The sequence below is a fragment of the Rhinopithecus bieti genome, unplaced genomic scaffold (assembly GCF_001698545.2).
Source record: "Rhinopithecus bieti isolate Rb0 unplaced genomic scaffold, ASM169854v2 scaffold_1070, whole genome shotgun sequence".
In the NCBI taxonomy this organism is placed as follows: Eukaryota; Metazoa; Chordata; class Mammalia; order Primates; family Cercopithecidae; genus Rhinopithecus; species Rhinopithecus bieti.
The window spans coordinates 847174-859350 of record NW_016803844.1 but is presented as its reverse complement, the minus strand read 5'-3'; the positions used below and the strand labels follow the sequence as shown (position 1 = coordinate 859350).

At 40.9% G+C, this 12177-nt stretch overlaps 1 protein-coding gene across 10 annotated transcripts in view; it reads right to left on the bottom strand.

Moving 5' to 3' along the window:
* The window catches only part of YAF2 (YY1 associated factor 2), a 78943-nt gene extending 68263 nt beyond the window's left edge, over positions 1–10680 (bottom strand). For 3 of the 10 annotated variants that reach the window (XR_001882138.1, XR_001882139.1, XR_001882142.1), the window contains exon 1: positions 10491–10616. Coding sequence is in view for 3 of the 10 variants with exons in the window: in XM_017855521.1 (XP_017711010.1) it covers positions 10491–10525 (35 nt within the window). In the remaining 7 variants the exon portion in view is untranslated. Of the gene's footprint in view, positions 1–10490 lie in introns of all 10 variants that reach the window. The other 7 variants (XR_001882137.1, XM_017855521.1, XR_001882135.1 and 4 more) reach the window with 5 other exon arrangements.
* Positions 10681–12177: the final 1497 nt, after the last annotated feature.

The window sequence follows — 12177 nt, the reverse complement described above, 5'->3', positions numbered from 1 at the left end:
CCCTCCCTGTGTCCATGTGTTCTCATTGTTCAACTCCCACTTATGAGTGAGAATATGTGGTGTTTGGTTTTCTGATCCTGTGTTAGTTTGCTGAGAATGATGGTTTCCAGTTTCATCTATGTCCCTGCAAAGGACATGAACTCATCGTTTTTATGGCTGCATAGTATTCCATGGTGTATATACGCCACATTTTCTTTATCCAGTCTATCATTGATGGGCATTTGGGTTGGTTCCAAGTCTTTGCTTTTGTGAACAGTGCTGCAATAAACATACGTGTGCATGTGTCTTTACAGTAGAATGATTTATAATTCTTTAGGTATATACTCAGTAATGAGACTGCTGGGTCAAATGGTATTTCTGGTTCTAGATCCCTGAGGAATCACCACACTGTCTTCCACAATGGTTGAACTAATTTACACTCCCACCAACAGTGTAAAAGCGTTCCTTTTTCTCCATATCCTCTCCAGCTTCTGTTGTCTCCAGACTTTTTAATGATTGTCATTCTAACTGGCATAAGAGAGTATCTCATCGTAGTTTGATGTGCATTTCTCTAATGACTAGTGATGAGTTTTTCATGTTTGCTGGCCACATAAATGTCTTCTTTTGAGAAGTGTCTGTTCATATCCTTTGCCCACTTTTTGATGTTTTTTTTTCTCATAAATTTAAGTTCTTTGTATATTCTGGATATCAGATGGACAGATGGCAAAAAATTTTCTCCAATTCTATAGGTTGCCTGTTCACTCTAATGATAGTTTATTTTGCTGTGCAGAAGCTGTTTAGTTCAATAAGATCTCATCTGTCAATTTTGGCTTTTTTTGCCGTTACCTTTGGTGTTTTAGTCATACAGTCTTTGCCCATATCTATGTCCTGAATGATACTGCCTAGTTTTCTTCTAGGGCTTTTATGGTTTTAGGTCTTATGTTTAAGTCTTTAACCCATCTTGAGTTAATTTTGTCTAAGGTGTAAGGAAGGGATCCAGTTTCAGTTTTCTGCATATGGCTAGCCAGCCAGTTACCCAACACCATTTATTAAATAGGGAATCTTTTCCCCAGTGTTTGTTTTTGTCAGGTTTGTCAAAGATCAGACAGTTGTAGATGCATGGCGTTATTTCTGAGGCCTCTGTTCTGTTCCACTGGTCTGTATCTCTGTTTTGGTATCAGTACCATGCTGTTTTGGTTACTGTAGCCTTGTAGTATAGTTTGAAGTCAGGTAGCATGATGGCTCCAGCTTTGTTTTGTTTTTCCATAGGATTGTCTTGGGTATACAGGCTCTTTTTTGGTTCCATATGAAATTTAAATTAGTTTTTTTAATTCTGTGAAGAAAGTCAATGGTAGCTTGATGGGGATAGCATTGAATCTATAAATTACTTTGGGAAGTATGGCCATTTTACAATATTGATTCTTCCTATCTATGAGCATGGAATGTTTTCCACTTGTTTGTGTCCTCTCTTATTTCCTTGAGCAGTGGTTTGTAGTTCTCCTTGAAGAGATCCTTCACATCCCTTGTAAGTTGTATTCCTAGATATTTTATTCTCCTTGTAGCAATGGACTATACAATATATTTCTTAATATGCTGTACACTTTCACGACTTCATTGGTTTTAGTCAAGAAATACTTCATTTTTAGCTATATTATATAAATTTCAACAATCTGAAAAATAAGACCTAATAAGTGGCCACAAATGAGATCATAATAATAATACACAACTTGCCAAAGCTGTTCCTTAAAAATGCTAAGGTGTTCATGTACAATATCAGCCTTGAAATAATGCTAAAAAACAGTTGGGTGCAGTGGCTCATGCCTGTAATCCCAACATTTTGGAGACCAAGGTGAGAGTACTGCTTTGGCCCAGGAGTTCGAAACCAGACTGGGCAACATAGGGAGATACCCCCTTTACCAAAATTTAAAATTAACCAGACGTAGTGGCACACTCCTATAGTCCCAGCTACTTGGGAGGCTAAGGTGGGGGGACCACTTGAACCAGGGAGGTTGAGACTGCAGTAAGCTATATCCACACCACTGCACTCCACCCTGGGCAAAAGAGTGAAACCCTGTCTCAGAAAATAAATAAATAAATAAACGATTTATACCTACAACTTAGAGACAAAAAAGTTTGATAACATTTTTACAAACATAATGTTCAAAATTATTGGAAAAGCAATATCAGGTGTCATATAGCAATAGTCAAATTTGCATAAACATTAATTGAAAACATTCAAATATCTACAATACTTCAGGTATTTTATTAGCTTCTAGGAATACCAAAGTGAATAAGACGGTCTCTGCCCTGTAAGGCAGGTAAGTGTCTAGACAATTGTACTACAATATAGTGATTCGCCAGGAATAATTACATATACATACAGCCATGCATCATTTAATGACAGGGATATGTTCTGAAAAATGCATCGTTAGGTGATTTCATCGTGGGAACATCACAGAATGTACTCATACAAACCCAGATGGTACAGCCTACTACATACCTAGGCTATATGGTAGAGCCTATTGCTCTGAGGCTACAAACCTGTACAGGATGTTACTATACTGAATGCTGCAGGTAATTGTAACACCACGGTAAATATTTGTACTTAAACATAGAAAAAGTAGAGTAAAAATATAGTATCATAATTTTATGGGACTGTATACGTGGTCCCCCACTGACCAAAATGTCATTATAGAGTGCATGACTGACTCTACTACATAGAATCAGTATGATACTAAGGGGTGGAGGGATAGTAATCCTAGAGGGCCTCTTTGAAAAGTACCATATGGTGGCTCATGCCTGTAATCACAGCACTTTGGGAGGCTGAGGCAGGCAGATCACGAGGTCAGGAGATGGTGACCATCCTGGCCAACATGGTGAAACCCTGTCTCTACTAAAAATACAAAAATTAGCTGGGTATGGTTGCGCACGCCTGTAATCCCAGCTACTCAGGAGGCTGAGGCAGGAGAATCGCTTGAATCTGGGAGGCAGAGAATGCAGTGAGCCAAGATCGTGCCACTGCACTCCAGCCTGGCGACAGAGCGAGACTCTGTCTCCAAAGAAAAAGAAAAAGAACAGTACCATATGATAAAAATAATTCAGTGCTGACACAACACAGGATTGGGATAAGCAGCAGGAAATGAAGCTAGGAAGGTAGTTTAGGGATAGATTATTATTATAGCCTTGAACACTATACTCAGGATTTCAGCTTTTATTCAGCAGCCACTAATAGGACTCAATTGTTTTTTAATATACAGGGACCAACATAATCAGATAGGTTTCAAAGAAGACAATGAAAATAATGTTAGTAGCATTCCAAAGGAGAGACCAATTTGTCCAACAGTTCATGAGAGAAGTGATATGGGCTTCTGAACTGTAACTACATAAACTGGAAAAAGGATAGATTTAAGAGAAAAATCCAGAGAAAGGACAAGAAGGATGACCACAAATTAGAATCAAAGTTGAGACAATGATGGTTTCTAGCTGAGGTTCCAGAAAGGAGTTTATGCCACATACAAACTAAAGAATATACAGATGCCAGGTTTGGGGAGGCAGAAATGGGTTTCAGAAATATACATAGAAATCTATGAAAAAGGAGTGTTAGAGACATCAAGGAAGGAGAGTTTCAATTTAAAAAGGGCCAACAACATCAAATACTTTGGAGGAGACATCAAAAGATGAGTGAGATTGGCCACTGAGTTAAACAACTAGGATACTAGTTGTCAGGCCTCACACTGTAAAGGAAATAAAAAGAACACTTACTGAAGTAAATCCATTGCATGTAGAAACCCAAGCCAATAAACTTTAGACCAGCAGTTCACAAACTTTTTGGTCTTAGGATCATTTACACTTTTAAAATTTAAGAGTTTTTTTTGTTTTTTGTTTTCTTAATATGGGTCATATATCGATGTTTACTATATTAGAAATAAAACTGATAAAATCTAAATATATAAGTTCATTTAAAAAATAAACACATCACATATTAAATGACATATTATTATTTTAAAAACTTATTATTTTCCAAAAAAAAGATATTTTGTATGAAGAGTGGCACTGTATATTTTTGCAAACCTCTAACATCTGGCTTAGTAGAAGACATCTGGATTGTCACATCTGTCTCAGCATTCAATTTGTTGTAATACACTGTTTTAGTCCAAAAATATTAAGAAAATCTGCACTCTCACAGATATATAGTTGAAAAGAGATAAGTAGCTTAACAGCATTTTTGGATAATTACAGATGTTATTCTTTGATACTACATAAAAACACAGTTGTTTCTCAAAGGTTAGTGCAATGTGAAATCTGATGAAGTTTATAGTGTTCCCTTAAAATCTGTTGGTGTTTTGTACTACGAATGGATTACTCATTACAGTTTTATAAAATCAAACATTGGTAACTAGGAACCATTTGTTTGCTGAGTTATGCGTATTTTCCAAATGCTGACACATTTCACGGTAAAATGTCAAAAATTACATTCATTGATATCACCACTAATCTTCTCATAAAAGTCTTTATACACAGAAACTCTAAAGCTCATTGTTGCTACAAATTTTCAAAAATTCTAATTTTCACTTGAGTGATTATCACTGGCAACATATACTCTCAAATGTTTTCCTTGAAGTGATATATTTCTTGAATATATTCACTTTCAAGAAAATATATGCTAAATATCCAAGTCTGAATAACTATGGTATTTCAGGTAGTCTTTCAAGTAAAAATGATGTTGTATGACAAAAAGACTAGTTCTGCTTGCAAAACAAACTACACACGTGCTTTCCCTTAACTGCTATACTTTGGTATACAGTGTAGGTGCTTTATGTGTAGTTCCCATTTTGTCAGACAAAATATTTTTTAAAATATGAGATGTAATAAAATTAGTAAATTTTACTGCTTCAAGGATATTCTTAATTCAAACTGGCATTATTCTTACTGCATTCATGTACATGGTGGTGAATATTACAATGAAGATAGCAATTTGGTGCCACTGCTTTGATTCATGCTAAAGTGCTGGCAGTTTTACCCACCATTGCCTCTGCACCATCACACTGAAAAAAGCAAATAACATCTTCATATTATTATAAAAACAGTGTGAACCTCATAGAAAGGTTCAACTAAAAAGATATCAGGGACTCTCAGTGTCCCTCAGACTATACTTTGAAAACCACTCTGATATCCGGACTATACAAACACTAATCACTTGTAAAATTTACTCACACAATTAACCAGTGTGAGTCCTCTAAGACAGTGGACAAAAAACAAACAAGTAAGAAACCTCCTAGAATAAGGAGTCTCTGAACAACTAAATGGTTGCTAGAAAGGCTCCTCAGATAGACAGGAGGGGGCTCAGGAACCCTGCATTTGTTTAAAAAGGACTTATGTAGATGGTCCTCAATTTTTTTCTACCATTCCTACACAAAAGGTCTAGGAGAATCAGTGCCAAACCTCAAATTTGAAGATAGAAAGCAAGTATGACAAGAAAACAACGATGCTGAAAAGATTTCTACCAGATGATAGTTGGTTTAAGCTTCTTTCAGAATGTGAATTTTATAGTTTGCTTTTAACAGAAGCTGAAATAACTCATTCTTTTTACCTAACCATTATACTGATAATACTGTGTTCAGTTATAAACAATATATATTTTTAATGAAAAAGTTCCACCTCTTCAGCCTACACTTAAAGGAAAGATCTACTAACACTAAACCTCACATATAGAGCTTGGTACAGTTAAAGTGGTTCTGATTTGCAAAACCGTAAAATTTTAAAGAAACAAAAAAATCCATTCTGCTCACTACAGTATGTCTAGTAGCCAACTCAGCCCTTAAATAAGATGCTCAATAAACATTTGCAGAATGCTGAATATTGAAATGATTGATATGAAATGAGATATGAACCCAGGTTACCAAACTCATACTAGAATAACACCTAGTTATTATGTGAAATCTTTTCTTTCACAAAAAGATTTTTTTCCTACTCTTTCTACTATGTGAAATCCTTTTCATAGCTCTCTAAAATAACACCTATGAGAAACCTAAAGGACTGTTACAATATCCTCTAAGAAAATGTAACATTACCTGTTACATTTGAAAGCCTGGTATGAACCATTTAGACCACAATTTAAAACCCAAACCAATAATTCTATCATTTTCATTTCTAAATATTTGCTACCTGAATTAAGCGAAGTAACCATCCACTCCTAGGTGAAGTAGCAATACGACACCAGTCCTAATTTCACCATTACACATTGATTATCACTCTCATACACACTATCCTTAATATTTAATATTTCACTTTCTCTGATGATTCAGAATGTTTTTTGTTCTTGAGACAGGGTCTCACTCTGTTGCCCAGGCTGGAATGCAGTGGTATGACCACAGCTCACTGCAACCTCAAACTCTGGGGCTCAAGGGCTCCTCCCACTTCAGCCTCCTGAGTAGCTGGGACCACGGGCATGCACCACCACACCCAGATCATTTTTTTTATTTGTAGTAGAGACAAGATCTCACTGTGTTGCCCAGGTTGGTCTCAAACTCCTGGCCTCAAGAAATCCTCCTGTCTCAGCCTCCCAAAGTGCTGGGCTTACACATGTGGGCCACTAGGCCCAGTCAAGAATGATCCTTAATTTCCTAAAGTTTCTTGCATTTATATTTGGGACATTTCTTGCCTTGTAAGAAACTTCAGATAGGCTGGGCATGGTGTCGCACTCCTGTAATCCCGCACTTCAGGAGGACAAGGCAGACGGATCACCTGAGGTCAGGAGTTTGAGACTAGCCTGGCCAGCATAGTGAAACCCCATCTCTACTACAAACACAAAAATTAGCCTGGCGTGGTGGCGGGCACCTGTAATCCCAGCTACCACAGAGGCTGAGGCATGCGAATTGCTTGAACCTGGGAGGCAGAGGTTCCAGTGAGCCGAGGTCACACCACTGTACTCCAGCCTGGACGACAGAGCAAGATTCTGTCTCAAATTCTGCGCCCCACCCCCAAAAAAAAGAAAGAAAGAAAGAAAAGAAACTTCAGATATAAACACTGTGCAGCATCTTGAAAATAATTTGTCACCGTGGAATTTTTTCCTTCTAAAAATTTTCCTGTCAGTTTGACATTTACTACTGTTTCTCTCACAAAAGCACAATGTAAAAAATTTTGGAGTGAGGGACTGAATAATTACCTGTTGGATATAATGTTCACTATTTGGATAAAGGGTACACTAGAAGCCCAATTCCCTGACTCTGCAATATACCCAGTAACAAACATGCACATGTACCCCAAAATATAAAATAAAATTAAAAGTTGAGAAACCGAAGCTACAATAAATTGTTTTATTTTGAAATACATGCCATGAATGTAACTTCATTCTATAGAAACACATGACCTACCATGGATATAGCGAAAGGAAATGGGCTTCTGTTGCAATATAAAGAATTTGAACTTAATATTCCTTAAAGAAAAAAAAATATTGTCAATAAAAACTTTAAAGGGACCAGAATGGTGGCTCACTCCTATAATCCCAGTTCTTTGGGAGGCCAACGTGGGAGGATCACTCGAGCTCAGGAGTTTGAGACTAGCCTAGGCAACACAGAGAGATCCCCCAGCTCTACAAAAAATAAGAAAATTAGCCACACGTGATGGCGTGCATCTGTAGTTCCAGCTACTTGGGAGGCTGAGGTGAGAGGATCCCTTGAACCTGGGAGTTCGAGGCTGCACTGAGCCTGGATGATGCCACTGCAACCCAGCCTGGGCAACAGAATGAGATCTTATCTCAAAAAAGAAAAAAGAAAGAAAAAAAAAGACTTTAAAGGTAGAACAAGGACTCAATCTTCTCCGCAGGTTTAAAAAGAAAAAAGTCCTAACATTTGGCAATGAGGCAGAATCAGTTCAAAGGTCAGTCTGACCCAAAGGATTCAAATCCCATTCATGGGTCACACAAACAAAACATTAGCAAACTGCATCCTTCTGCTGTGCAGCTATCCAGTCCCAGCTTTAGTACTTGCCAACCTTACTCTGGAAATTACCCTAACTGTTAATTAATATGTCAATTATGGAGAATTATTCCTTCCAACTACTGAAACTTTTGCTTCTCAACAGCATTCTGCAGTCCTTTAATTTTGTTTTTCTAACACTACCAGAGAGGAAAAATATTAATATTCTGTGGTGCAATCAATATCTTCTCTATTAACAATACCCTGTTCCACACTGTTCTATACAAACATGGATTCTACCCTGAATTTCAGAAACCACTAGGAAAATAACAGATAACAGAGAAATTAGAGCTCTTAGGTTTAACTTAGAGCCAAAATCAAAAGAGAAGAGACAATTCAGAGAGAGGAAGGCAAAAGCTGAGAGGGTCGTAGTGTAGAACACTTACTTTCAGGAACACAGTGTCCCTTAGATTTCTGGTGAGTTGCCCAGAGCCTCTTCAGTTTCAATCCAAATGACAATGCTTCTCTGAGTCCTCCTCAAGTAATGTTTCCACCACTAAAAATTGGATCTACAAGAGCTCGGATGTACCGGTTAAAAAAAAAAATTGTCAGGGGCCCCCAGGTGGGCCTCAAGCCTCTTTTAAACTAGGCCCACTTCTCTGTCCTGGGCCAACTCCCCTGTGTACTATATTCCTTCTTCTTCCAGGTGCCAGGTATTCAGCCTGTTTCTTCTCTTCTGAGCTGCCACCACCTACTCTATTTCTCAGGGTTCCTCTAACCCCAAGACTGGCTGTGGAGTAGGACACCAGCTTCCCCCCTTCCTTGCTGTCCCTGCAAATAAACATATAGGCTCTTCTAGTTTCAGTATTTTTCTAATGGCTACAAGAAAATAGAGAGGGAACAACAAAAAGCAATAATATATAGTACCAGAGATCAAGATTATAATAATTGTCTCCACTTTAATGTTCCTGCCCCAAAAAAACAGATTTTCTAAATATTGCTTACTGAGCATTTTAAAAAGCGCAAAGTACTAACACGGATATACAAATACACTCTAAACCAACTCCAACCTTACACAGCCATTAAGATACTCTGCTTTTCAAAATACTTAAATCACAATTCACGGGTCCAAAAATAGTAACCACAATCATTTTAGCAAATACTTTTTTTCTTTTTGGAATGTTCTGTTGTAATCCCTTAAATTTAGCGTTATGTCTAAAAGTTGGCTTTCTGAGCATAAAAAAATGTTCAAAATATTTTATCCACTGTAAATGAGAATAAATGGGTCCAAAATTAGTAACCACAATCATTTTAGTATATACGTTTTTCTTTTTGGAATGTTTTGTTGTAATCCCTTAAATTTAGAGTATATTTGAAAGTTTGCTTTTTGAATATGAAAAATGAACAAAATATTTTATCCATTGTGGGAATATACAAAAAGCATATAATATTTACAAAAAACAAGCATGTCAAAACCAGCGAGCTTCACTGAGAAAATTTTCAAGTAAGTTATTGTCAACCATTCCTGTCTCTACATTTCAAACTTAATAAAATTCTGTAAAGTGTTTTAAAAAAAAATCAAGATCTCATTTTTTAGAAATCTAATGTCTACTGAATATTTGCATATGTCAATATTATATATGCCCTCTTTTTTAAAGCAACAGTAAGATAGATTAGTATGCTTATTGTTATAGTTTAGTTTCTAATGAACTTTGTAGCATCAAAATATATATCTTCTCTACATATTAAGTAATAAATCACAGGATTATATTTAATTCAAAGGGTACCTTCCTATAAAAATCAAGGAGCTCGATAACTAAGTGCTGACAGATTAAGAATGCCAGACTGAATTTCCTGGATGATTTTCTTTATCCACTTAATTCAAAGTCGTTTTTTAAAAGACAGAGTTATTATACTGCAAGCTTACAATAAATAAAGTCTGAAAATAGGCAGAGATCTTTTCATCTCATTTGTCTAAGAGACTGCCATTTAATCAAACTAAAGATATGCAGGTACTTTCGGTAAAAATCTGTTCCTGTGACTGGGCTCATCTCCAACTACTTATTTATAAAATATTACAGAACTGGAATAAAAACACTAAATAAAACCTTGATCTGACCCTTCCAGAAGTCCATATAGAAAAGAAGTTTAATATATTGTGTATTCTGCAATCAGATACTTTTCTTTTTTTAGGAACGAAATTAAATTACATCCTTTGCTCCTAAAGAGGATTTTATGGGTTTTCCTTGATCCCTACACACTAACACAACAATGCAGCCAACATTTTTATACCCAGAGTGGGGAGAGGGACATTACACCCTGCGATACGAATTAAATCGCAGTAGCTAATGCCTCCCATAAATAATTTATTCTCTCTTGGAAGCAAAAAACCGTACAGCCTCTTCAATTACCCCTCACCGCAAACCATCGCCTGGGTTGCGATCAATGTGACCCAGTTCCTATCGCCACAGCCACCTCCGTCTCGCCTCCTCCCGCTGGGTCCGCGAATGTCATGGGAGGGGGCGGCAGCCGCAGGGGCGTCCCCTGGTCGTCACCCCGCCGGCTGGCGGCGCGCTGGGCAGGCCTGGGACTCACCGGGTGGAGGTGCCCTTCCGCACATCGCACATCATGCACTTGAAGGCCTCGGCGCTGTTCCGGAAGGTGCAGACGCTACAGTCCCAGTAACCCTCATCCGAGGACGGCTTCGGCTGCCGCTTCGGCCTGCAGGACACAACCCGGACACGACGCGGCGCGGGGTCACCAGCAGCGCCGCGCCCGGCGCCCGCCCGCGCCGCCCCCGCCCGCCCCGTCCCAATCCGCACTCCCGCCGCGGGCCCTCGGCGGCGCCGCGTCCGCTCCAGGGGCAAGGAAGTCAGGAAGAGGCAGGGCGCGAGCCCGGCGGCACTCGCCGCCCCACAGCCCGCTCTGACACCCGGCTGCCGCTCCACGTAGCGCGCCATCGCGGCTCCATTGGCGGCGCGGCCGCCCCCCACGCGCAGCACTGCACACCAGCGGAGCCGCCCCGTGCTCTCGCCCCGGTCCCGGGCGGCGAGCGAGCCAGCCACCCGAAGCCTGCAAAACGAGTGCCCCTGCCGCCCGCACAGTCCGGGCCCCCGGGGCCCGGGCGCTTGTTACCTGGTGGCTCTTCTTGTCTCCCATGGCTTGGCTATTCAACACGACGCCGAGATCGCCGCCCGCGGCCGCTCTGTTTGTCAATAAGGAGAAATAAGCCGGGCGGCAGCGGGCGGGGGATGGAGGGAGGTAGGGGGCGGGGAAGGCCGCACCGCCGCGCTCGGAAGCCGCCGCCTGATCCCACGCAGCCTCCAGCTGTCGGGGAAACTCCTGCCTGGGCGCACGTGACCCGCGCCCGCCAACCAGCGGCCGCGCCGGAGACTTCAAACGCGGCCAGCGCGGCCCCAGCACCCGCTGCGAGTTCGCCGGCGGGCAGTGCGGAGGTGGCCGCAGCGGCCTCGGGAGCCGGCGCCGCCTCTCCGCACTGTTGCTCGGTCGCCCTCTGGGTACCTGCGGCCGCCAGGGACTGCTGCGCGCTCCAGAGCCCCTCTGAGGAGGAAAACATCTGTCCCACCGACTGGCTTGGGATGCTCAGTCTTCCCGTGCGAAGCCTGGTCCAAGGTGGGACCGGCCGGCGTTCGGAGACCTGTCCAGGTCTGGACAGAAGTGCCAGCACGGGGTCTCCAGGTAGAACGACTTTCCTGGCCTCCGCCGTCCTTAACTACTCAGTCCCCGCCTGCAGGACACCGGGGAAGGCGGGAACTAACACGCAGCGCCATTGCTAGATGCCTTAAAGCACTACACAGATGCTCTACCAAGTAGGGCTTGTGGCCCCTAACTTACAGGAATCGAAATCAAGACTCAAGAGAGGTTAGGTGACTTCCTCTGGGCTACATAATTAGAAAATGACAAAGCCAGTAGTCTCCTCTGCTTTAATTCCAAAGGCGCCCTTTTGGCCTCTCAGGCCTCTGCAGTAGCTGCTTTTGAAAGAAACCCAATACATACTCATAAGGCCTTTTTAAATATAAGGAGTTTGCATGTGCCCTCAACGCTGTCTGCTAACAGAAGAACACCTTCCCAGGTCTCTTCACCTCAATATACTAAATAAAGGTCCTCATACTCCACACTCCAGCAACAGCCATCAAACTGGTCTCTGAAGCTGCACTTCCACCTCCCCAATCTATTCAGTAATCCACAACCAGATGAAAAATAAAATGCTGTTAATATTATGCCACCACTCTGATCAAGAACCACTAACGACTCCCACACT